We start from the raw sequence: 27,844 nt of genomic DNA, 5'->3' as shown, positions 1-27,844 counted from the left end.
CAGTTGGATGGAAGAGAAGAAAGGGAGGAAAGAAAGGACAGATGGAAGGAAGAGAAGAAAGGGAGGAAAGAAAGAAAGGACAGATGGAAGGAAGAAAGGTAGAAAAGAAAAAAGAAAGAAAGAACAGATGGAAGGAAGGAAGGAAAAAAAGGAAATTGGGCCGGATTGGACTCCTCTGCGGTCCAGTTTTGGCCCCTGGGCCTCATGTTTAACCTCCTGCTCTACACTAATAACATGAATAAACTCTCCGTTAGTCATTAATTAATGTCCTCCTCATTAACTCTTCCTCTTCCTCCTCTTCCTCCTCTTTTCTCCCCCCAGTGGTTGGGTGCTCCCTCCTGCCAGCGAGGCAGCTACGCCTTCTACAAGTCGGTGGGCAGCAGGAGGAAACCCGACGGCCCCGTCCAGGTCTGGAGGCTCGGAGAGTTTTACTTCATCCGCTGCGGACCGCAGGAGCCCGTCTGCATCGCTGAGGTGAGATTAGAGGAGGAGGAGGGGAGGGAGGAAGGATAAGGAGGAGGGGGGAGGAAGAGGAGGTGGAGGAGAGAAGAGGGGGGGAAGAGGTGGAGGAGAAGAAGGAGGAGGAGGAAGGGGGAGGAGGAGGAGGAAGAGAGAGGAGGTGGAGAGAGGAGGATGAGGAGGAGGAGGAGGAAGAGGAGAGAGGTGGAAGAGGAGGAAGAGGTGGAGGAGGAAAAGGAGGAGGAGGAGGAGGAGGAAGGATGAAGTGGAGGAAGGAGAGGAGAGGGAGGAGGTGGAAGAAGAACAGGACGAGGGGAAGAGGAGGAGGAAGGATGAAGTGGAGGAGGTGGAAGAGGAGGAGGAAGAAGAGGGGGAGGAGGAGGAGGAGGAGGGGGAGAGAGGAGGAGGAAGTCGAGGAGGAAGAGAAGGAAGTCGAGGACGAAGAGGAGAAGGAGGAAGAAGAGGAGGAAGAGAGAGGAGAAGGAAGAGTAGAGAGATGGAGGAAGAGGAGAAGGAGGAAGAAGAGGTGAAGGAGGAGGAAGAGTAGATAGGAGGAGGTGGAGAGAGGAGGAGGAAGAGGAGGGGAAGGGGGAGACTATCAGTATGTTTTATTGAGTTTAAATCCCAGAGCAAAGCTAATTTTAGTGAATGTAGGTCACACGCTGAAGGACAGATTATATTTAGGTTGAAGGTTTTATATCGACAGCGACTGAAGATATTCATTTATCCCACGGCGGGGAAATTAACATTATTGCATCAATAAAAAGAGTTAAGAAGTAAATTCCGTTGTCGATGTATCAGCTGATAATCTCATATATACAGAATATTTACATTAACACACATTTATTGCAGTTATCACAATGGTATAAGTTTAATATAAATACTTACATTTACAAATTACATATTAAATTTACATATTAAATTCCAAATTAAGTTTATATAATATACAAAATATCGACTTTATTCTCGTAATATTCCGACTTTATTCTCGTAATATTACGACTTTATTCTGTTAATATTATGAATTTATTCTCGTAATGTAACAACAATTTTTTTCTCGTAATGTAACAACAATTTTTTTTCTCGTAATATTACGACTTTATTTTCGTAATGTTACGACTTCATTCTCGTAATATTAGGACTTTATTCTCGTAATATTACGACTTTTTTCTCGTAATATTACGACTTTATTCTCCCAATATTACGACTTTATTCTCGTAATATTACGACTTTATTCTCGTAATATTACGACTTGATTCTCCCAATATTACGACTTTATTCACGTAATATTACGACTTTATTCTCGTAATATTACGACTTTATTCTCCCAATATTACGACTTTATTCTCCCAATATTACGACTTTATTCTCTTAATATTACGACTTTATTCTCCCAATATTACGACTTTATTCTCCCAATATTACGACTTTATTCTCCCAATATTACGACTTTTTTCTCGTAATATTACGACTTTATTTTCGTAATGTTACGACTTTATTCTCGTAATATTAGGACTTTATTCTCGTAATATTACGACTTTTTTCTCGTAATATTACGACTTTATTCTCCCAATATTACGACTTTATTCTCGTAATATTACGACTTTATTCTCGTAATATTACGACTTTATTCTCCCAATATTACGACTTTATTCTCGTAATATTAGGACTTTATTCTCGTAATATTACGACTTTATTCTCGTAATATTACGACTTTATTCTCGTAATATTACGACTTTATTCTCCCAATATTACGACTTTATTCTCCCAATATTACGACTTTATTCTCGTAATATTACGACTTTATTCTCCCAATATTACGTCTTTTTTCTCGTAATATTAGGACTTTATTCTCGTAATATTACGACTTTATTCTCGTAATATTACGACTTTATTCTCCCAATATTACGACTTTATTCTCCCAATATTACGACTTTATTCTCATAATATTACGACTTTATTCTCACAATATTACGACTTTATTCTCGTAATGTTACGACTTTGTTCTCGTAATGTTACGACTTTGTTCTCGTAATGTTACGACTTTATTTTCGTAATGTTACGACTTTCTTCTCGTAATGTTACGACTTTATTCTGGTAATATTACGACTTCATTCTCGTAATGTTACGACTTTCTTCTCGTAATATTACGACTTTATTCTCGTAATATTACGAGAAGAAAGTCGTAATATTACGAGAAGAAAGTCGTCTCTTATATATTATACTCGTAATATTACGACTTTATTCTCGTAATTTCCTAAAAAATTTAAATTTCTCTTAGTCTGGCCCTAATACTCCGTGTAGAATATATATATATAACTTGAATTAAGAAAATGCTTCCTACATATCTCTAAAATAAATTATCGGCACATATCAGACGACATAAACACTGATTCCGATATATCTGATAAACATCGGATAATAACATCGGTCGGACTCTGGTTCAAAGTCACAGATTGTAATGTTTTCTTCTTCGTGGGTTGCAGGTGACCTTACTGTGGGAGGACCAGACGCAGCGACACCTGCTGGCCAGCGCTCGACTCTACTTCCTGCCCGAAGACACACCGAAGGGTCGGACCCGGGAGCACGGAGAGGTGGGTCAAAGGTCACAGTCAGGCTGTAGCTCATATTACACATAATACACAAATATAAGAGGATTAATTCTAGTTTAATGTGGCGTTTCTTACCGTTTTCTCTCTCTGGACTCACCTTAAATCTCAGTTTGATTACCTACGAGTGTGATTTGTGATATTTAAAGGACAATAAATGGACCCTGACCGGCTCCAGAGTATTTAAGACATGAAAGAAGCGACTTCCTCCCACAGAGTTGGTTATTTATAGTCGTTTCCTCTTCATGAGCTCGTCAGCTACGACACAATAAACCAACTATTCCACTTTATTTACATCAGAAGCTTCTTTATGATTTAAATAAAGGGTTTTATAAACTCAGCTACACTTTAATTCAGAGTAAAGAGGAAAAGCAGGAAGGTAAATGTTTATATAAAGAAAAGATAAACAGAATTACTATAAATATAAATAATGAGGGAGCCGTCTGCAGTATCATGAGATTATATATTATTAACTTTTATCTCTTTAAAAATCACCTTTTATCAGTCAGAGCAAAGGAAAATATGTTTGTTTTGCTTTGATTTTACTGTTATATTGAGTGTATTATAGTGTATATATATATATTATTAAACAGAAAAGTAGAGTTATAAAACTTAAATGTCTTATTTTACATATTTGTGTGAGTTTGCTAGTAATATATTCAAGATGAACTCTCGTATTGAGTGTTTTAACTTGTGATTATACATTAAAAAACACTATTTTTTATGACGTAAAAGAGTTAATTTAAAATATAGTTTAGAAGTATTTTTTTTAAACTTTAATTTTAATACTTAAATGTCTTATTTTACATATTTGTGTGAGTTTTAACTACTATATAAAACCTTTTATTAGACAGATAAACCTTTGTACTGAGTGTATTATCATGTGATTATATATTAAAAACACTTATTTTTTATCACGTTAAATTATGAATTTAAAACATAGTATACAAGTATTATTTTTTAAATTTTAATTTCAATACTTTAATGTATTTATTTGACATATTTGTGTGTAACTCCTGTATTAAACCTTTAATTAGACAGATTAACTCTTGTATGTGTGACTAAAATGATCCTTTAAATATTATTTTTTTACATATTCGTGAGTTTGTAACTTCTGTATTAAACATTTAACATTAAAAACACTTATTTTTATCATTTAAAATAATGAATTTAAAACATAGTATACAAGTATTTTTTTTAACTTTAATTTTAATACTTAAATGTCTTATTTTACATAATTCTGTAAGCTTGTAACTATTGTATTAAACCTTTTATTAGATAAACCTTTGTATTGAGTGTATTAACTTGTGTTTATACATTAAAAAACACTAATTTTCATCATATAAAGGAGTTAATATAAAATATAGTATTGAAGTATTTAAAAAAACGTTGAATTTTAATAGTTAAATGTCTTATTTGACATATTTATGTGAGTTTTAACTCCTGTATTAAACCTTTAATAGACAGATAAACTCTTGTATTGAGCGTATTATCATGAGCTTAGACTTAAACACAGTATAAAAGTATTAAAACAACCTTTAAATTTCCTTCTATACATATTTGTGTGAGTTTGTAAGTACTGTATTAAACATTAAACATTAAAAAATACAAATTTTCATCATATAAAAGAGTTAATATAAAACATAGTATAAAAGTATTAAAAAAAGTTGAATTTTAATACTTAAATGTCTTATTTGACATATTTGTGTGAGTTTTAAATACTGTATTAAACCTTTAATAGACAGATAAACTCTTGTATTAAGCGAGTTATCATGAGCTTAGACTTAAAGAAAAACAATTAATTAAAAACATAGTATTGAAGTATTAAAAAAAGTTGAATTTTAATACTTAAATGTCTTATTTTACATATTTATGTGAGTTTTAAATACTATATTAAACCTTTAATAGACAGATAAACGTTATTGATCCCACAGATAGAAACTGAAGATGTAACAGCAGCATGATGCAGTTAAACCTAGACTGTTATATATATAACAGTCTAGGTTTATATGGGTCAATGACGTATAAGGATGTACAACAACTCAATTGTAGAATAATAAAAACAAGCATATCTAATGCAGTAGTTCAAACATTCAGAAAGTTGTGTACCTGAAGATCCATATTATAAATGTGAAAGTGATTTTAGTGGTTTTTTCAAGATTAATTGGCACTGGCCTTAAAAAAAAGTCATGTGGTGCGACCATGATTCATCTTGAAATGTCTTATATAAATAAAAGACCATCATTTACAAACATTTTTAAAAAAAAAATGCAAATACTTTGTTTCCAAACACTTTATATTACTGAAAACTTGTAAAATAAGATGTGAAGCGTGTTAAGTAAATTAATTTATTTCAAGATGAATCATGGTCGCACCACATGACTCTTTTTAAGGCCAGTGCCAATTAATCTTGAAAAACCCACTAAAATCACTTAATTTCAAATGTATAATATGGAGCTTCAGGTACACAACATTCTGAATGTTTGAACTACTGCATTAGATATGCTTGTTTTTTATTATTCTACAATTGAGTTGTTCTAAATCCCTATACGTCATTGACCCTTATATAGAGATATATATATTTATGATGCATATAAACAGAGTGAAGCGTGAAATGAGAGGCGTCCGGCTGTAACTCCTGAGGGACTCATGAGGACTCGTCCTAATATAATCTGCTCTGAACGCTTTAAGAACATCTATAAATATCTCAGGAACACTAAACTCTTCTTTATCCAAACATCTTCTGACCGGGAATATAAACAGGTTAACGTTCAAGTCTTTGAGCTTTTAATCTCATTTTCCTTTTTCTATCAGTAACATGGTCGTATTTTATAGTCTGACGTCGGCTGATAATAATGAGACTGAACGAGTGAAGATATAAAAGAAAAGGAATAAAAACGATGAATAAATAACAAAGAAAAAAGAAAAAAGTTGAGATTAATGCACGAGAGAGAAAATTATAATCATAAAAAATGTAAAATAAAGTAAAATAAATGAGAGAAAATGAAGAAATAAACAAAAATAAGAGAGAATAAGAACAAACAAGGTTTATTAAATGAGGTTAAAATAGATTAAAAAGTAAAATGAAATAAAAGAGACAAACACAAAAGAAAAAGTTGGTTTAAAAAGTTAAAATAAAGTAAAATAAATAAGAGAATATAAATAAATAAACAAAGAAGAGTTTATTATAAAGGTTAAAATAGATTTAAAAAGACAAAACACAAGTAAAAATGACATTAAAAAGATAAAGTTTAATAAAACAGAGACTAAAACTAGTTTAAAAAAGAGATAAAAAGACAGAAAATATAAGATATAATAATAATAATGATAATAAAATAACATGAAATAAAGTTTTTTCACAGTTTCTCTGATATTATTTTATCGACCAAACAACTAATCGATTAATTAAGAAAATAACTCACAGATTAATTAATAATGACAATAATAAACATGCGATGATTTAGATTTTAGGGACACTGGTTTCACTGGTTTTACTGGTTTCACTGGTTTCACTGGTTTGACACCTCTCATATAAATCATAGTGTTACTTCCTGTGTTTCCTGTCTTCTTCTTCTTCTTCTTCTTCTTCTTCTTCTTCTTCTTCTTCTTCTTCTTCTTCTTCTTCTTCTTCTTCTTCTTCTTCTTCTTCTTCTTCTTCTTCTTCTTCTTCTTCTTCTTCTTCTTCTGACTCTTCTGACTCTTCTGACTCTTCTTCTTCTTCTTCTTCTTCTTCTTCTTCTTCTGACTCTTCCTCTGACTCTTCTTCTTCTTCTTCTTCTTCTTCTTCTGACTCTTCTGACTCTTCTGACTCTTCTGACTCTTCTTCTTCTGACTCTTCTTCTTCTTCTTCTTCTTCTTCTGACTCTTCTTCTTCTGACTCTTCTTCTTCTTCTTCTTCTTCTTCTTCTTCTTCTTCTTCTTCTTCTGACTCTTCTGACTCTTCTGACTCTTCTGACTCTTCTTCTTCTGACTCTTCTTCTTCTTCTGACTCTTCTTCTTCTTCTTCTTCTTCTGACTCTTCTTCTTCTTCTTCTGACTCTTCTTCTTCTTCTTCTTCTTCTTCTGACTCTTCTTCTTTTTCTTCTTCTTCTTCTTCTTCTTCTTCTTCTTCTTCTTCTTCTTCTTCTTCTTCTTACTCTTCTTCTTCTTCTTCTGACTCTTCTTCTTCTTGTTCTTCTTCTGACTCTTCTTCTTCTTCTTCTTCTTCTTCTTCTTCTGACTCTTCTTCTCCTTCTCCTTCTTCTTCTTCTTCTTCTCCTTCTTCTGACTCTTCTTCTTCTGACTCTTCTTCTTCTGACTCTTCTTCTTCTTCTGACTCTTCTTCTTCTTCTTCTTCTTCTTCTTCTTCTTCTTCTTCTTCTTCTTCTTCTTCTTCTTCTGACTCTTCTTCTCCTTCTCCTTCTTCTTCTTCTGACTCTTCTTCTTCTGACTCTTCTTCTTCTGACTCTTCCTCTTCTTCTTCTGACTCTTCTTCTTCTGACTCTTCTTCTGACTCTTCTTCTGACTCTTCTTCTGACTCTTCTTCTGACTCTTCTTCTTCTGACTCTTCTTCTTCTTCTTCTGACTCTTCTTCTTCTTCTTCTGACTCTTCTTCTTCTTCTGATTCTTCTTCTTCTTCTGACTCTTCCTCTTCTTCTTCTGACTCTTCTTCTTCTGACTCTTCTTCTTCTGACTCTTCTTCTTCTTCTGACTCTTCTTCTGACTCTTCTTCTTCTGACTCTTCTTCTTCTTCTTCTGACTCTTCTTCTTCTTCTTCTGACTCTTCTTCTTCTTCTGACTCTTCTTCTTCTTCTTCTGACTCTTCTTCTTCTTCTTCTGACTCTTCTTCTGATTCTTCTTCTTCTTCTGACTCTTCTTCTTCTTCTGACTCTTCTTCTTCTTCTGACTCTTCTTCTGACTCTTCTGACTCTTCTTCTGACTCTTCTTCTTCTTCTTCTGACTCTTCTTCTTCTTCTTCTGACTCTTCTTCTGACTCTTCTGACTCTTCTTCTGACTCTTCTTCTTCTTCTTCTGACTCTTCTTCTTCTTCTTCTGACTCTTCATCTGACTCTTCTGACTCTTCTTCTTCTTCTTCTTCTGACTCTTCTTCTTCTACTTCTTCTTCTTCTTCTTCTTCTGACTCTTCTTCTTCTTCTGACTCTTCTGACTCTTTTGACTCTTCTTCTGACTCTTCTTCTGACTCTTCTTCTTCTGACTCTTCTTCTTCTTCTTCTGACTCTTCTTCTTCTTCTTCTTCTTCTTCTTCTTCTTCTTCTTCCTCTTCTTCTTCTGACTCTTCTTCTGACTCTTCTTCTTCTCCTGACTCTTCTTCTTCTTCTTCTTCTTCTTCTTCTTCTTCTTCTTCTTCTTCTTCTTCTTCTTCTTCTTCTTCTTCTTCTTCTTCTTCTGACTCTTTTTCTTCTTCTTCTTCTGACTCTTCTTCTTCTGACTCTTCTTCTTCTTCTGACTCTTCTTCTTCTGACTCTTCTTCTGACTCTTCTTCTTCTGACTCTTCTTCTTCTCCTGACTCTTCTTCTTCTTCTTCTTCTGACTCTTCTTCTTCTTCTGACTCTTCTTTTTCTTCTTCTTCTGACTCTTCTTCTTCTGACTCTTCTTCTGACTCTTCTTCTTCTCCTGACTCTTCTTCTTCTTCTTCTGACTCTTCTTCTGACTCTTCTTCTTCTGACTCTTCTTCTGACTCTTCTTCTTCTGACTCTTCTTCTTCTCCTGACTCTTCTTCTGACTCTTCTTCTTCTTCTTCTTCTTCTGACTCTTCTTCTTCTTTTTCTTCTTCTTCTTCTTCTTCTTCTTCTTCTTCTTCTTCTTCTGACTCTTCTTCTACTTCTTCTTCTTCTTCTCCTGACTCTTCTTCTTCTTCTTCTGACTCTTCTTCTTCTTCTTCTTCTGACTCTTCTTCTTCTTCTTCTTCTTCTTCTTCTTCTTCTTCTTCTTCTTCTTCTGCCGTCAGACTCAGATGAATCTACACACTGACTTCAGAAAGAAAAGAGCAAAATGTTCAGATCCACACTCTGATTAAAAAATGCAATTAAAACCCGTTAATGTACGAAGAATTATAAAATATTAAAGTCTCTATTATCCATGAAAGATCACAGGAGCTGGTTTATCACACATTTACTTCTATTTGCAGCGTTTTCCTGACTTTTTAAAGACTCGCAGCAGCTTCAGTTCAGTGTGATTTTATATATTTAAACAATTAAAAACCTAACAAGTAACTTAAATGTATGTTTTATTTAGGGCCGGGACTTTAACGCGTTAATTAAGATTAATTAATTACACAATAATTACCGCGTAAAAAAAATGGACGCATTTTAATCACACTTTTTTTTTTTGTACCGCGGAACGTTTCTCACTGGATGAGTTTCAGGCGGACCGATTATACTGGAGCACCAACTAGCTTGCAAGATGCAAAAAGGCAAGGGAAAAAACGTCAGCTCTCTAGCGCATGGAGAAGGAGAATAGCACATGTGTGGTGCGTTCAAGAACGTCGGTAAAACTCAGCTGCATTCAATAACGTAGGACAAATGAAACCTACAATGCAAACAGACTATAAACAGGTAAATATCACTCAAAACAATGTGGGCTTTCTAACAAGCGTAGTTCAGACAACAACAAACCACAGTGAACATGAAAGTAGCTGATGAGACGGCTTTGGTTGGCCCCGTGGATGGGAGTGTGGATAAGAGCATGGTTGTGTGCAAGCTATGCAACAAGGAATTCACATATCACCGCAGCACATCCAGCCTCAAGTATCACCTCAATGCAAAACATATAGCAGCTAGCATGGACGCTAGTGTGGTAGCTAGCTAATTTCTGAAATGTACTATATTTCTAAATATGCTATTGCTACACTTAATGGCAAACATTGCACTGGTCTGTTGGACTTGAACAAAAATAAACAATATTTGTGTTGCTTAAGTTTATGTATTCAGTCATTATTCAATGATACTAAAAATCCATGTGAAAAAAAAATTACTTCTCACTGTTCTCAGGTCAAATATTTATATGCGGTTAAAATACGATTAATTTCGATTAATTAATTATAAAGCCTCTAATTAATTAGATTTTTTTTTTTTTTTTTAATCGAGTCCCGGCCCTAGTTTTATTATATTACATTTAAGTTTGAACTTCTTGTTGGAAATCGACTTAAAAAGGAGTTAAAATGTGGAATATACTTTAAAAAAAGAATTAAAAATGTGTTATACATTACACAGATATTAAAAAATAAGATGATTAAATATTACACTGAGGCATAAATAATATTGTATGTATTCATTTTGTAATGGATTACTTTATGTATAAGAATATTGGTACTTCTGGAGAAATATAACTATGACTATATAAAGAAATATGTGTATTATTATAGACTTATTTATTAATTAATTATAATAATACTATGTTGGTTTATCATATGATTATTTACTTTATTTAAACTTGTCTATTTGACTTTAATGACCAAAATAAATTAAACTAAATTAAACTTTTAACATGTAAAAATCAGAGACTCAAACACTTCACTACAGTTTAAAACTACTTTAACTTTAAATGTATTTATTCATGACTTCTCTCCTGCAGAGAGAGAGAAACTTTTCTTTCTTTCTTTCTTTCTTTCTTTCTTTCTTTCTTTCTTTCTTTCTGTCTTTCTTCTTCTCTTGTTGTGCTAATGAGCTCACACCTGGCTGCTGGTGGAGGCAGGAATGTGAGGAACTCCCACCTGGCTGCGGCTCAGAGGAGGGGGGTGGGGGGGGTGGGGGGGTTGTGATGGGTGATGGGTGGGGGTTGTGATGGGTGGGGGTTGTGATGGGGTGGGGGTTGTGATGGGTGGGGGTTGATGGGGGTTGTGATGGGGTGGGGGTTGTGATGGGTGGGGGTTGTGGGGGTTGGACTCGTAGCCTGGAGGACTAAACAGGATCACAGCTGACTAACTGGAATGGGAGGAAACAGACGAACTGTGACTCAGATGTTCACTGCAGACGTGTTTATGTTCAAAGAGAAGAAGAAGAAGAGAGACAGGAAGTTAAAGTTAAAGGAGCAACACGTACTACTAATAAAGAGTTATTTATAATTCATTAAGCACAAAATAAACTTGTGATATTGAAACTTTAGTTTAGTTTTATTTCTTTCATTAAACTCATGTATTAACTTCCTTCTTTAGAAACAATGACCAAAAAGATTAATTAAATAAATAAAAAAGGGTTTAGGCTCTAGTATTTACTTCTTTCAAATACTTTTACATAACATATAAAACATTTAGAATAATAGGATATATATATATGTGTAAAATGCAAAAAAGAAAAATATTAGAATAAGAGAAAAAGTTTATTCAAAGCCAGAATTAAAAAAAAAAAAAAAACTAGGTTAAAAGTAAAATTAAAATAAATACATATAAATATTAATAATAATATATAAAACAATAATAAAAAAGTGAAAATAATAAAATAAAATAAAAATTAATAAATAATAATAATGTATAAAATAATAATAAAAAGTGAAAATAAAATAATAAAATAAATAATAAAAAATTAATAAATAATAATATGAGAATAAGAGAAAAAGTTTATTCAAAGCCAGAATTGAAAAAAACTAGGTTAAAAAAAATAAATACAATAAAATAATAATAATAACAATATATAAAATAATAATAAAAAATTAAAATAAATACATAATAATAATATATAAAATAATAATTAAAAAGTGAAAATAATAAAATAAGTAATAATCATATATAAAATAATTTAAAAGTGAAAATAAAAATAATACAATTAAATAAAAAATAAAAATAATCATATATAAAATATTAATAAAAAAGTGAAAATAATAATAATAATAATATATCAAATAAAATAAAAATATAATAATACATTAAAAAAATAAAACACAAATATACAAATATTTTCACTTTCAAATTTACAGAATAAAAGACATTTAGGATGTTTTTACAAGCTGTTAAATGTCTAAATGAGTCAAATTGAACCCTGAACAGAATGTAAAGGGTTAAATAATGATGGTGAATATTTATCTGTGAATCGATCAAACCAACTTTCTTCATGAGTCGCTGTTTGTGTAACACTGTGTTACTTCATCTTTATCTTATTACTACTTCCTGTTTCTGAGCCTCTACGAGTGAAGCGCTGCAAAATACTGACGAATTATTTATTAAAGTATAAAAACTAACAAATAGATACTGAAGGTTTAAAGAAAATGAGATTTATAATTAATTTAATAAGATGATAAATCAGCTGGATTCTCTTAAAAAAGGTGTTTTAATAATCTGATAACATGAACTTCCTGTTAAACATTGTGTGTGTGTGTGTGTGTGTGTGTGTGTGTGTGTGTGTGTGTGTGTGTGTGTGTGTGTGTGTGTGTGTGTGTGTGTGTGTGTGTGTGTGTGTGTGTGTGTGTGTGTGTGTGTGTGTGTGTGTGTGTGTGTGTGTGTGTGTGTGTGTGTGTGTGTGTGTGAAGCTCAAAGTCACAAAAAACGCCTTTAAAATCACATAAAAGTCAAATTTAAAAAAGAAAACATGAGATATTTTATTTCAGAGTGAGAATATTAACCCAGTATGTTGTTAGAAGAGATTTTAAGCTTCTTTTACTGGTTTAAAGTCAGCTCAGAGTTTTTAAACACACACATAATTATGCAATAAAACAGGAAGTGCAGCTTTTCTTTAATTAATTATTCTCTAAAATGAAGGAATAAACTACATAAAACCACAAGAGACATTAAACCACAGCTGGAAATATTATTTATTTAATCTGGATTTTGATTAATGTCATTTTTTACAGCCTGACTGATACAAATATATAACTTTATATAACTTTATAAGCAATGCAGCTTTATTTATATAATGCATTTTCATACAACTCTATGTGCTTTATATAAAAACTAAATATCAGAGGATGATTAAACAGTAAAATTGTCTCTACACCAATTCACATCAATAATCTTATATAACAAGACATTCACAATCACTATTTTATGCTTTAAAGCTGATTTTTTGAATTATTTTAATAAAAACAAGTCAATTTTGTACATTTGCATATATAAAAATGTGTATCAGCTGCACACAAACTTAATAAATGATGCATTTTATTAGTATTTATGTAAACTGTGAGTCACATGATGTTTTTACAGCTCTAAAAGGAACAGCGTGTAATAGTTATTACAGTCAGGTTACTTTTTAACCCCCAAAGTCAACGAGTTTAATATGAGAAATGTTTTATAATCAAACTGCAAAAGCAAATATTCCCTTCATTCAGCACTATAATGTTTAAACTTTTAAATAGTCATATAATAAGGTGTGTGTGTGTGTGTGTGTGTGTAGCAGCAGCACACAGGAAGCTGCTGCTGCCTTCATAATAAACCTTATCTCAGTGACCTCGCTCTTATCTGCTGCAGTCTGCAGGTTTTCTTTTTGTACCGTCACGTTACTCTCTCTCTCTCTCTCTCTCTCTCTCTCTCTCTCTCTCTCTCTCTCTCTCTCTCTCTCTCTCTCTCTCTCTCTCTCTCTCCCTCCCTCCCTCCCTCCCTCCCTCTCTCTCTCTCTCTCTCTCTCTCTCTCCCTCCCTCCCTCTCTCCCTCCCTCTCTCTGTCCCTTCTTCCCTCCCTCTCTCCCTCCCTCTCTCTGTCTCCCTCCCTCTCTCCCTTTGTCCCACATTCAATTTCGTCGTCTCCACCTGCGCCTGATCTGAATGGGAACAATCAGGTGAACAGGTGGAGCAGCAAACATTGGTTAAAATATGTATTATTAATGACCCGGATAATACTTTAAATGTTATACTTTTGTATGTCAATTGTCAAATTATCTCCGTATCTATTGACATGTGTTTTAGTGAAATGAATAGTTAATAGTCACAAATTGACTAAAAAAAGACAAAAATTACTAATAAGAGATTTCAATTGACCAAAAACTACCAAAGAGAGATGAAAAAAAGACTAAAAACAACCTACAGTTAGTTTGAGTGACAGCTGCCATCTAGTTACCATGGTAACTATGAGATGGAATGACTAAAGAGACTCAAAACTACCAATAAAATAACATTTCCATCATTATTGCTATGTTATATTTTCATGTCTGAGGTAAAATAGGACATGATATTGTGTGATAGGAGATGTTTAGTGGTGTAAAAGCTTAAATATAGAAGTCAGTAAAAAAAAAAAAAGCAATACTAGTATTTAACTAGTAAATTTACTTTAATCTCTCTTCCTCTTTTTTCACACTTCTCCATCACATCTCATATTTATATAATCTGTGAATAAATGAAAGTAAAGTGTTAATAATGGACCTGAATCTCTGTGTGTGTTTTCAGGATGAGGTTCTGGCCGTCTCCAGGAAGATGGTGCTGCGTGTGGAGGATCTGGTTCGATGGTCGTGTTTGGAGCCGATCGGTTGGAGTTCGGAGCCGACGGAGCTAAAGGAGCTAACGGAGCTAAAGGCGCTAACGGAGCTAAAGGCGCTAACGGAGCTAAAGGAACTACCTGAGGTGACGGAGCCGATGGAGCCGACCGAGCCGTCGGAGCCGACCGAGCCGATGGAGGTGACCGAGGTGACGGAGGTGACCGAGCCGACGGAGCTAAAGGAGCTAACGGAGCCGACCGAGCCGTCGGAGCCCACCGAGCCGTCGGAGCCGACCGAGGTGACGGAGCCGGCAGAGGTGACGGAGGTGACGGAACTGACGGAGCTGACGGAGCTGACGGAGCCCACGGAGCCGTGTGAGACGAACGGACTCCATAAAAGTTTTGAGAGCAGCGACAGTAACGAGGACGAACCGCTCAAAGACAAAACTGAGAGTAAGAGACACACAAACACTTTAGTCTGTTTTTATTATTCTTTAAGTTTTATCTTCTTATCAATTATATTCATGTTTCTTTTGTCTTTTTAATCTTTTTTCTACTTGAAACATTTTCTCTTATTCTCTCATTTTTATTTATTTTTTATTTTATTTTATCTTATTTATTTTAATTTTTAAATGAGCTTTTAATAAATTATTTCTGTTAATCACTCATTTTTATTTATTTATTTTTTATCATTTATTTTACTTTCAACCTAGTTTTAAACTCTGGCTTTTAATAAACTTTTTCATTTATTTATTATTTATGAATGATTATATTTTATTTATTATTTTATATATTATTATTATTTTATTTATTTATTTTTATCACTAATAAACTTTTTCTCTTATTCTCATATTTTAATTATTATTTTTTATTTATTTTTTATAATATTATATATTATTTATAGATTTATTTATTTGTATTATTTTATTATTATTTATTTCATTTATTATTTATTATTTTTATTTATATTATCACTTTGTTCTGTTTTATTATCAGCTTGTCAATCAAACTGTGAAACACTTTGACCTACATTATTAACCCTTATGAAAGCTGTTATATAACTAAAGATTGATGTATTGATATATTGGTGTATTGATGTATTGATTGATCTATGTATTGATGTATTGATCTATGTTCCCTTTGCAGACGGCCTGGAGGATCATCATGGCGTGAAGGTTCTCAGCTATCCTCAGTACTGCCGTTACCGCTCGCTGCAGAGACGCATCGCTGAGCGAGCGCGAGGCCTCGGCCTGCAGGACTCTCACCTGCTCGCTCTGGGAGGCGTCAGAGTGAAACCCAACATCAGGGTGGTTTACTGCAGGGACACATTCAGCCACCCGACGCTGGAGAACAGCACCAGCTTCTCCTGGCAGTTCAGTGAGTGGAAGAGAGGATATAACCAGTGAAACCAGTAAAAAATAACAACCAGTGAAACCAGTAAAAAAAACAACCAGTGAAACCAGTAAAAAATAACAACACAGTGAAACCAGTAAAAAATAACAACCAGTGAAAGCAGTAAAAGGAGGGAAGAAATGAAGGACAGATGGAAGGAAGAAAGAGAGGAAGGAAAGATGGAAGTAAGGAAGGAAGGATGAAAAGATGGAAGGGAGGAAGGAAAGATGGAAGGAAGGAAGGACAGATGGAAGGAAAAGCAGACAGGCAGGAAAGAAGGAAGAAACGATTGAAGGAAATTTAAATATGATTTTTAAAAAACGGGTTAAATTGGAAATAAAATGAAGTTACACTGAACTAAAATATAAATGCAACACTTTAGTTTTTGCTCTATTTTTCATGAGCTGAACTCAAAGATTTAAAACATTGTTTATATACACAAAAGACCTATTTCTCTCTAATATTGTTCACAGATCTAAATGTGTGTTAGTGAGCACAAGATAATCCATCCCACCTCACAGGTGTGATATATCAACATGCTGATTAGACAGCAGGAATATAGCACAGGTGTGTGTTAGACTGGCAGCAATAACAACACTCTGAAATGTGCAGTTTGGCTTTATTATTCTCCTTCACATAGAGTTGATCAGGTTGTTGATGGTGGCCTGTTTACAAGAGGAGTGGACCAACAGGCCACAATCAACAACCTGATCAACTCTATGTGAAGGAGATGGGTTAGTAGGGTTAGGGTGGTCACACCAGATCCTGACTGGTTTTCTGACCCCCCCCCCCCTCCCCTCCGACCCCCCCAATAAAGCCAAACTGCACATTTCATATGTGCATTTCAGGCTGTATATAAGTAAGTAGTTGTGTAACGCTGCCCCCTGCTGGAGACTCTTCCTCTTTTTATTCTTTTTGATTCAACCAACTAGTTTATTATTTTATCTGCAGATTAATATAAGCAGCAAATTAATTTGGAATTTTTGGGTGAATAAGATAAAGTCATGCACCTCTTTTTAAAGATCTACATAATTTGAGTTTTTGCCCTTAAATTCATTTTAAAAAAACAATTATAAACCCCTTATATTGTACTTAAATAAGACATTATCTTGCTTTTTAAAGTATTAGGAGCAAATTAATTGGGAATTTATGGATAAATTAAGAGAAAGTCATGCACCTCTTTGTAAAAAATCTACATAATTTGTTAATTTAGAGGTTTTTAGATTAAAATGATTATTAATTGATAAATAAGGGATTATATTCCCATTAATTAAGGACTTTTCCTATTTTATTTAGGGTTTAGTTTGAAAAACCTCTTTAAATTAAATAATAATAATAAAATAAACTACTAATAAATAATCATGTTTTTAAGTGAAGGGAACTTGGTTTTTTTAACGTATGTTTTCTGTGTTTTTCTCCGCAGGATGTCCGTCTCTCAGTCTTCGTGGTCGACCTCGTAAGAGAAGAGGACGAGACGGAAAAGACTCGCCAACCTCCAACCAATCAGAGTCCTGGATCGAGAGGATGAAGGTTTGTTCCCTTTTATTTAACCCTCCTGTTGTCCTTGAGTCAAGGGAGGAAGGGAGGAAGAAGGAAGGAATGGAGGGAGGGAGGAAGGATTGATGGGAGGAAGAAGGAAGGAAAGGAGGGAGGTAGGAAGGAAAGCAGGGAGGGAGGGAGGAAGGAAGGAAAGAGGGAAGGAAGAAGGAAGGGAGGAAAGAAGAAGGAAGGAAGGAGGGAAGGAATGAATGAAGGAAGGAAAGGAAGGTAGGAGGGAGGGAGGGAGGGAGGAAGGAAGGAAGGAAGGACGAAAGGGGATGTAGGAAGGAAGGGAGGAAGGAAAGAGAGAAAGAGGGAGGGAGGGAGGAAGGACAGACGGAAGGAAGGGAGGAAAGAAGGAACAGTCAAAACAGACGGGGTCAATTTGACCCGGAAGGACGAGAGGAAGGTTCATCACATCTTATCTCTTGATACACTAGAAAGTAAAAAAGAACAAGAGACACATTTACCAAAATAAAAGCCAGGAACTGATTGAACTGAGCTTTTATTTTGTAGGAGAACGTGATGGGCAGCGTGGAGGTGGGCTGTGAAGGCAGCTGGCTTCCTCATCCTGAAGAACAGCTGTTCCTGGATCAGCTGTTCATCTTCATGGACCGGAACGGATCGCCCATCCACAAAGTCCCAAACCTCGGCTTCAAGAAGAGTGAGTCTGCTTATCTTTAATGTTGCTGCTGAGTCTAGTTTAAAGGCTTCAAAGCTTCACAGATCAGATCGAACTAGACAGGAAGTAGACCTAACAACATTTGGGACGCAACACACAGCAGAAAATGTGCAGAGATGTTAGTTAAGATGATGATAGTTCATGCAACACCTCTGAAATGAGGCCAACGCGGAAGTAACTTAAAACTGCATTCTATCAAAAGGCCACCAGGGGGCGACCGTTTTGGTGTCAAAAGGACTTCCGTCTCTATACAAGTCAATGGAGAATTCACCAACTTCTCACTTGATTTCTAACCTCAGTAAACGTTTTCAAAATGTGTTTATGGTCTCAATCGCTAGTTTAAAGCCTTCTTCAATGCAGTATGATGTTCATTTGGGACATTTTGGCCTCCCTGATTTTATATGTGACGATAAAGCAGGGTATGCATTAGGGCGTGGCTACGTGGTGATTGACAGGTTGATTGGTTCACAGGTTCAGGAGGGCCCCTCATGCTCCTCCTGATGCCCATATAAGTAGAATCCCTGTTTTTATTTTTCCCAGCATGCACCTGAAATTTTCAAGATGGCGCTGCTCAGATCCGATACTATTGGCCTCCGAGCAGCAGTCCACAAACCAATGGGTGACGTCACGGATGTTACGTCCGTTTTATATACAGTTTATGGTTTGAACCAGTCTGGAAAATGTGTCAGCTGCAGCGGCTTCCTGTCTGAGCTTTCAAAATAAAACCTTTGTTTAGGCCTTTGTAAATTACGGGAGATTCCCAGCAGGAGAAAAGACAAAACGGGAGTGTTGTTAGCAGCTATGACAGGAAGTCAGACAAAGAAATAGCATGAATGCAGACTCCCAATTGAATTTCAGCAACAAACATGAATAAAATCAATCAATCAAACTTTATATATACAGCAGGTTACAGGTTAACAATGTAGTTCAACAAGCTGATAATAAGACGGAATAAATGGCAACATAAAGAAAAGGAATAAACACAAAGAATAAATTAAAAGACAAAAACTGAGACCATCGCGAGGAAGAGAAAACAAGGATGATAAAAATGTTTAGAACATTTAAATAAATAAAAATAAGACAGAATAAGAGAAAAGATTATAAAAAGACTAAAAACTTGAGTGTTTTTTTGTGATCTGACCTGTTTCCCTCTCCCCCTCTTTCTCTCCCTCTCTCTCTCTCTCTTTCCCTCTCTGTCTCTCTCTCTCTCTCCCCCTCTTTCTTTTCCTCTCTCTCTCTCCCCCTCTCTTTTTATCTGCTCTCTTTCTCTCCCTCTCTCTCTCCTCTCTCTTTATCCCTCTCTCTCTCTCTCTCTCCCTCTTTTTATCTGCTCTCTCTCTCTGTCTCTCTCTCTCCATCTCTCTCTGTCTCTCTCTCTCTCTCTCTCCTTTCCTCTCTCTCTCTCCCCCTCTCTCTCTCTCCCTTTCCCTCTCTCTTTATCTCTCTCTCCCTCCCTCTCCCTCTCTCTATCTCTCTCTCTCTCTCTCTCTCCCCCCCCCCCCCCTCCCTCCCTCTCTCCTATATTTGCATGTCTCGCCCTCAGTCGACCTCTTCCTCATGTACTCTGTGGTCAAACGGCTCGGCGGATATGAAAAGGTGAGTCACGTCAAAGTTTGTTTAGTTTAACTGCTGTTGGTGCTGAGAGTGTTTCCCTTCTCACCGAAGCTTTACTGAACTACACAACCCTTCATCTTACACTGTTAAATCTCATTTTGTTAAACTATCTTTTGAATTATAATAAAAATCATCTTTATTGTTATAGCGCCTTTCTTAGCGTAGTTACAACATGCTTCTACAGATAAAACTACAGTGTAAAACATTAACATTATAGTAAAGTAATGCAAATTTACTAAAAGAGAAAAAGCATCAAAGTGTAACTTAATGAAATAAAAACATATATATATAGACCGATGTGTTAATTTGAATTACAAAATTACTGATTTGATTTGTTTTTAGCACATTTAAAATCAGGGAAAATGAACAAAAAATACGTTTAATCCTTTTATTGATGCTTTATTGGTCCAGTTTGATCCTTCAGAATAAAGCAGTCAGTAAATAAAAGCACAGTTACAGCAGTGACATTATAAATCTATTTGACATATTTCTGACGACGAGTTAAAACACCCGCAGATAAAAGAATCCGGTCCGACAGCGTCTCTGCTGCTGACGTCACACTGCTGTTTCAACAAAGGCAGCAAAGCAAACACACACAGATTTTAACATTTTAAAACACATTACATGTTAAGTTTAATTTGTAGTTAAAGTTCTTTGAATAAGAAAAACAAGAGCTGTGTCTGAGTGTGTGTCATGTGTTAAAAATTCAGTTTTATTGAAGTAAAATAACAGGAACACGTTTTATTTAGATAAGGCTTAATGCAAATATAATTGTATTACTATGTGTTATGTAAATGTGATTCATGTACTCAAATGTCTCGTATAACCTGGACTGTGAATGAGCTTGAAAAACTATGATAAAGAGTTGAGCTGTGTAGTCTAGTATGAAGAGTTCATTAACAGCTACTGGGGTGCAGTTCTCACTTTCAGCCACTAGGAGGACGTTACAGGATTAATGCAAATATTTGCGTTATTTCAATATTATTATTATGTATTTATGTTCTCAAATGTCTCAGAAACCTGGACTGTGACTTACCTCAACAACAGGGATCTATCACTTTAATAAAGAGTTGAGTTGTGTAGTCTAGTATGAAGGGTTCATGAACAGCTACTGGGGTGCAGTTCTCACGTTCAGCCACTAGGAGGACGTTACAGGATTAATGCAAATATTTGAGTTATTTCAATATTATTATTATTATGTATTTATGTTCTCAAATGTCTCAGAAACCTGGACTGTGACTTACCTCAACAACAGGAATCTGTCACTTAAATAAAGAGTTAAGCTGTGTAGACTAATATGAAGGGTTCATTAACAGCTACTGGGGTGCAGTTCTCACTTTCAGCCACTAGGAGGACATTACAAGATTAATGCCAATATTTGAGTTATTTCAAGATTATTATTATTATGTATTTACGTACTCAAATGTCTCAGAAACCTGGACTGTGACTTACCTCAACAACAGGGTTCATTAACAGCTACTGGGGTGCAGTTCTCACTTTCAGCCACTAGGAGGAGTTCTAAGCTTCAGTAAAGCACCTCCACCTTGTGTTGAAGTAGACACAGTGAGTTTTTGCTGCTGCCCTCGGCTACTTTGACTCGGTAGTAAGTTAGCCTGCTAGCGTGAGACTGAGACAATTACTTAAAGGATTTATAAGTATTAAACAACCAATCTGACATGTTAAAATGTTTGACCTGATGATGTCAAACTCATCGTGGCGCCAGGAGAATATTCAGAGGATCATCTTTCTTTGTTTTTTTGGGTCACAGGTGACATCAGACCGACTCTGGAAAGTGGTTTATAACGAGCTGGGAGGTTGTCCCGGCAGCACCAGCGCTGCGACCTGCACCAGGAGACACTACGAGAGGTCCGACACACAACTACTAACACATTTATATACACAAGTTTAAATATACAGTACTGTGCAAGAGAGCCAGGTTCCTGCTATTGCCTAAGTGTAAGGGGAGGTCTGTTTTTTAATACAGCAAAGTACACATTTCCTGTATTTTTTTGGTTGTATTCTAATAAAGAGACTGAGAAATAATGATAAATGGTCATTATAGTATTTGCTAAAACAACAAATCTAATGGTGGCCTATAAGACTTTAGCACAGTTCTGTATATCTGCAGACTATAAGCAAAGTGATGAGGGACTTTGAGGTGTGTCAGCTGATAAAGATGATGTGGAAATGTCAGATTTTTAACTTGAATTTGACAAATTGTGCTGCTATTTACAGATAAACACACAGTCCTCTCTGACAAGTCTTGGGCACCATTAGATTAGTTGTTTTAGCAATGCTATAATGACAAATATATCATTATTTATCTGTCTCTTTATTAGAATACAACCAAAAAAATACAGGAAATGTGTATGCTGTATTAAAAAAACAGAAAAGAACAGCTTCTATAGCAATTAGCAATAGCAGGAACCTGGCTCTCTCTATTAATAATAATATTTAATCATTAATGTTAACCTTTTTTTTATAACTGTGTTGTGTCTCTCAGGTTGATGCTTCCTTACGAGGAGCATCTCAGAGCGGGAGGAACCGAACTCAAAGTCCCAGAATCCCCCTTGCCACCAAAGCCCAGAGGCATCAGAGGAAGGAAACCGCTTCAGAGGGGAAGAAAACCAGGACCCAAACCCAAGAAGATCCTGATCCCTCCTCCTCCTTCTCCTCGTACTGTAAGTAGCTCAGAAAGGTTTTTTAAGTCATATTCAACATTTATTATTATTATCGCCATCTGACTTAAGATCAGGTGGTGAATAAATAAATATTTACTATGCAGGCTGCTACATTTACACATTTACTCTTTGTCATTTTATTTGAGTGTCTTAATATCTTTACTAGAGCTGAGTATCTGTACTCTACCTTTAAGGTTTATTGTGATATTTTCCTGGTTTTAAAATCTTCATTACAGTAAAGTGATGATTCTTTCTGAACGTACCAGTCTGTTCTAGCTGTTCTATTATGTGACTTTACCCACATTACTGATAGAAATTTAGTCTCGTGTAAAATATTGTATGAAAGCCCCAACAGTCATCCCTATGATACTGGTGCAATATTAATATTGAGATATTTGGTCAAAAATATCACGATATTTGATTTTGTCCATATCACCCAGCCCTGGAGTAGTGAGTGAGTGATTAAGGGAGTGATTTCAGACACAGACGTTGTTTACAATGACTGAATTAAATCCTTTTCTTTTTCTCTGAGCAGATCGTGAACGCAGACGGCACCATAGTGGTGAAGAGAGGACGCGGTCGGCCGCCGGGCAAACGCAACAAAGCCACGCTGATCGCTCAGGCCAAGCTGATGGCTCAGCAGCAGGCTAAAGCTAAAGTTACCGCCACCGTCGAGTGTCAGCTGCTCCCACCCAGAGGAAGAGGAGGACCGACCCCCAGCAGCACACACAGGGTAAAAAAACAACACATCATCATCACACCTGTGGAGCGACACTAGACTCTTAATACTCACCTAAGACTAGTGTTCATAGTGTCAGTCCTGTGTCAAATGCTCTTATTAGTGAAACTCATTTTAGTCTTTTGATCAAGTCTTTTTTCAGTCTTTGAAAGCAGATTCATTTAACTTAACATTTCAGTCAATCTAGTCAAAGCAATAGATGTCATTTTAGACTATGCAGCCTACTGACCCACAAAAATGAAAGAAAATGACCAAATCAACTACATTTGTGCAAAATTGGTTTGTTTGAGTGTGCTTCTACTGCAGTAATTACGGTAGCCTAAAGGCCCTTGTTCGGATTTGATTTGGCTGCCGTAATTACTGTATTAACAGAGCAACTTAATTTAAAAGGGACTACACTCTGCTGTTGTAACCCCCCCCGAGTAAGAGGACAGAGCGTTGCCAGGGTAACTTTGTTCCTCACTAACGCACAGCCAATCAATGCACTGTTAGGATTATAATTTAGAAGGAGAGAAACTATATATTTTATTTAAATTTTCATTTAATGAAGTAGATTTAGTTTTTTATTCGTCAACATAAATGCGTGTCGATTTAGTCACAGTCAGTGTTTAAGGACATTGGTGCCGTCTCGTCATCGTCTCGTTTTAGTCATGGAAAAAACGGTCGTTGACAAATTTAACACTACCTAACACCTGCAGAACAGAACAGAACAGCACAGTAGCTGTGATCCAGTTTCACAGCAAAATAAACCATCATAAATATGTTCCAAAAACAAGAGGGAAATCTCAAAGCTCCAAAACTTAAGTAGTAGTAGAATAACAGATGTTTTTAAAGTCTTTTAAATCAAGTCAGATGTGAGCTTAGAGTCGTTTTTTCCGGTCGATCAGTGTTTTTTTTTAGCTTAACGATGGATTTTGTGTGTTTAAACCTCGTATATCTCTAATCCCTCTGTGCCATAGAGCTTCATTGTTCTTTAAACACTATTAAAAACAGACAATACAGTCCTGTGCAAAAGTTTTATACCCCAAAAAGTAAAATAATGCCATGAATCGTTTTTCAAAGTTGAGTAAACAGCAGAAACCTAAATGAAATCAGTATTTGTCTTTAAAACAGCAGTACTTCTCCTCGCTTCCATTGACCTCTTTCTTCTTCTTCTTCTTCTGTGGTTCCTCTCAGGTGCCGCAGCCTCTCCAGACTGGCAACCTGCAGCCTGTCCAGCCAGCCATCCTCCCCGCCAACATGCCCCTCACCCCGGACCTCTCGCCCATGTCCGCCCCCTTCCTTCCCTTCCAGCCCAAACCCAAGGACCTGAAGGACCGGGTGGAGTGTGCGACTCCGGGCGTGCTGCTCTCCGCTCTGCCCCGTCACTTCGTCGGCGGGTCTCTGGGCGGTTTCAGCCCCATCAAAGGCCTGTGTCCCCTGGACGTCCTGAGGAGCCGCGTGGGTTTCCAGAGGAGCCTGGAGAGCCCGGCCCTGACGCCTCAAGACCCGACCCAGCACCACACAACTATCTACACCCTGCAGCCTAAAAGCGTAAGCCCGGAAACCCCTCATCCGAGCGGGGACCAGCTCCAACCTCAGCCTCACCCGGCGCCCCACCTCCACAACCGCTGCTCGGGGTGCAATGTGGACGAGGCAGCGCAGAGAGGAGGCGGCCGGGACCAAAGGAGCCGGCTTCCTCTGCCGCCTCTTCGGGTGCTGCCGTTGGATCTGGACTGCAGCGTTCAGGTCCGGCAGCTGATGAGGACTCGTCTGGACTCGTCTCAGTTCCAGACATTCACCCGCCGACTGTCTGAGGCGCTGTCCCAGGACCTGAGCACCAAGCCCCCCTGTTCTCCCATCACCCCTCCCCCCGAGCAGGCCCTCCCCCTCAACCTCAGCAAGCGCTTCACGACTAAGAGACCCAGCACAGACGGACCGGAACCTAACGCGGATCAGCCGTCAGCCAAGAGACCCAGAGCGGAGCCTGCGGAGGACTTCAGCCCGAGCAGCCGGTCCAGCTGTGGAGGGAGTGGAGGAGGAGTCCAGGAGGTGGAGATGAAGAACCAAGAAGAACCTGCAGACCTGAGCTCCCCCAGCAGGATCAGGGCCTTCCTGCTCGGGCTGCCACCCTTCCAGGTGAAGCTCGAGGAGGATCTGACCGGGATGAGGTTTGGGAAATTCCTTCCTCCTCCGGGATCCGAAGCCGAAACCCAGCGGACTGCGAAAGAGCGAGGTGACGGAGGAGTAAAGAAAGAAGTGAAGAAGGAGGACGACGACGCGGTGGAAGCGGAGCAACGCGACACCGAGAAGTCGGAGCAGAAAGATCCGACGCAGATGGAGTCCACGACCATAGCGGTGGAGTTCGTTAAAGGCGAAGATGTCGAGACGGGAATCCAGGATGTTAAAGAGGAAGCGAAGAGCTCGGCGATCTCCTCCGTGGGTCAGATGGAGGATTTCGGAGGCCAGCAGATCGGAGACGTGGAGAAAATGGAGTGCGATGTTGAAGCCTCCAGCAAAGGGCTGCCGAGCCCCGTCCTGCCGCAGCCCACCGCTCTGGTTATGGCCCAGCAGAGCTGAACAGCCCTCAAACACTGTTGTTTTTTAGCATTATGGGATAGAAAAGCTGTCGGATACGTGGAGGATTTGGAATCTGGAAAGTTGTATCCAGCGTTGGGAGCTTCAGTGGTGGATCGGCTCATGTTGGAGCCTGAATACTCGAAGCAGGGATGTTTCTTTTCTTCATCTTTGAGAACATCTGAACTTCTCTCTGTTTCTGTCTCTTTGTTATTTCCTGTTTTTTTTTTGTGGTTTTCGATCACATCATTGATTGAACTTTGCAGAGGAATGTCGACAAAGAGACTCATGACAATCACAAATCAGTTTCTCTTCATTTCTCTGATTATTTCTGTCTCTTTAAGGTTAAAAAAGAAACAGGAGCGAGACTGTGACTCTAACAAACACTGCCATAACCCTCCATAACACTATTAACTCCATTATTCAATGTTACAGTGAAATATTGAATAAGATCCTTATTATGTAAAATCAAATCAATATTACATCTATGGGTGATGCTATGCATCAAGACTTCATTGATTAGCATCTAGAGTGTACTGTAGTTTGGTAGCTTCATTTTTAAATTGTACTCTACTTCTGTAGAGAAATAGTTATTTTCTGATAAAGTGTTTAGATGTTATCTGGAGCTCCGAGTGGAAAGCTCCTCAGTCTTCACATTATAGCTCGTTAAGTGAAGCGTTTCTATAGTCCTGCTCGTTAGCTGAAATTATATAAACTCCCTTTTTCTTACACATACGTGCCTTAACTGGCCTGCGATCTGTCATCGCCGGCTTCAAACATTCACTTAAAGAGATACCTTGATGTTGGACCTGTTTAGTTTGACTTCACTCCTCGGCAGGGCTGGGTATGTTTGAGATTATTAGACGCACGTTTTCCTTCAAAACCTTCAAAACACAGCTGAAATTTTTGATCTTCTGATCGCAGTTCTCTGTACGTGACTTTCTGATCAGTTTTGGTCTGTACCAAAAAAACATTGAGACTCAGTTCTTAGTAGCTCAAACTAATGATTCATTTTAATAAATCATGTTGTCAATGAAATGTCAGAAAATACTATAAATACAAAAATGACCAATAATTTGATTATGAGAAAGTAATAATCTGTTGAATTGATTGATCATTGCCACTCTGATACCCAGCCCTCCTGCTTTGCCACACGGTGGCGCCATCGTCACGCCTTCACACGTTTCAGGTTGTTTGGCGAATAAGAAGAAAAACACATCAGCAGAGATCATACATGAACATGTAGCCCAGACATACAGACTACCTCAGGTTCTTAGTTTTATTTCCTTCACCTGTGTATGTGTGTGTGTGTGTGTATGGAGTGGGGTCGGGGGGGGCTGGGTAGTCTTTCCCAGCATGCAATTGGACACACTTAGACTCCCATTTCCACCTGGTATAAAAAGCTTGATGTTAGTCTGTGTTTATTTTACCGCAAGAAAAATACAGAACCTCATTATTAACATGTCGTCTGTATCTGGATATATTACGTTAGCTTGTGTGATCGGACCTTTATATGCAAAATGTCTTAACGATTCACTGTGTCGCATTCATCTCTTTTTTTCGGAAATTTACGAAAGCGTTTTAACAGTGTGAAAGGTTTTCGTCGCCATTATAAGACCCAATGAACGCTCGTTTGTTGAAGTGTGCCGAGGTGTTTAGGTGACTTTTAAACGTGACTTGTGACTTTAAAAAAAAAAAGTGAACTCAACCTCGAATGATGTGACTTGAGTCGTGAAAGTAGATTCAAGTTTTTCGTAATCTCTTTTACGGAAAATTACGAAAGGCGACACCATTATACGACTGAATGAGCGCTCGTTTTTGAAGCGTGCCAACGCGTTTAGGTGACTTTTTCACAGCCTCGAATGTCACATGAAATGTAGGCACCAAGTTTTAACAACTGTCCAGTAATAAAAATATAAGTCAGTTATTTTGAGTCATTTTTTTAAGAAGAAAAGCATTAAAATTATCTGGTTCCAGTTTCTAATAAATGATTTCTTTCTGGTTTCTTTCATCCTCTTTTGACGGTAAACTGAAAATTTTTGGGCTCGTGGACAAAACAAGACACCATGGACACTTTTTAACCATTTTAGGATCAAATAACTTATTGATTACTTAAGAATAATCGATAATGAAAGTAACCGTGGCGCTTGTATAGCAGTGTTACACCAGTGTGATTTTTAAGATAGATTCAGAGAAGATATCCAGATACAGATCTTTATGTTACTATACCAGCAAAGAAAT

General features: G+C 36.9%; 1 protein-coding gene across 1 annotated transcript; it reads left to right on the top strand.

Annotated features, from left to right (window-relative positions):
- Positions 1 to 234: 234 nt before the first annotated feature.
- Positions 235 to 26,502, top strand: zgc:77151 (uncharacterized protein LOC337153 homolog). The gene is made up of 12 exons (XM_062432560.1): positions 235 to 249; positions 322 to 474; positions 2,946 to 3,053; positions 14,373 to 14,853; positions 15,547 to 15,777; positions 17,216 to 17,322; positions 17,848 to 17,995; positions 19,557 to 19,609; positions 21,396 to 21,493; positions 22,131 to 22,308; positions 22,844 to 23,041; positions 24,224 to 26,502. The coding sequence occupies exons 1-12, from the start codon at positions 235 to 237 to the stop codon at positions 25,604 to 25,606; spliced, it is 3,153 nt and encodes a 1,050-aa protein (XP_062288544.1). The 3' UTR covers positions 25,607 to 26,502.
- Positions 26,503 to 27,844: the final 1,342 nt, after the last annotated feature.

The sequence above is a fragment of the Scomber scombrus genome, chromosome 14, assembly GCF_963691925.1.
Source record: "Scomber scombrus chromosome 14, fScoSco1.1, whole genome shotgun sequence".
NCBI classification, from domain to species: Eukaryota; Metazoa; Chordata; class Actinopteri; order Scombriformes; family Scombridae; genus Scomber; species Scomber scombrus.
This window is presented reverse-complemented; position numbering and strand designations above follow the sequence as displayed.

Coding starts and splice junctions, on each gene's coding strand:
- zgc:77151 (XM_062432560.1), top strand. Junction 14,854..15,546: donor GCTCAAAGACAAAACTGAGA/GTAAGAGACACA, acceptor TTCCCTTTGCAG/ACGGCCTGGAGGATCATCAT. Junction 19,610..21,395: donor GGCTCGGCGGATATGAAAAG/GTGAGTCACGTC, acceptor TTTGGGTCACAG/GTGACATCAGACCGACTCTG.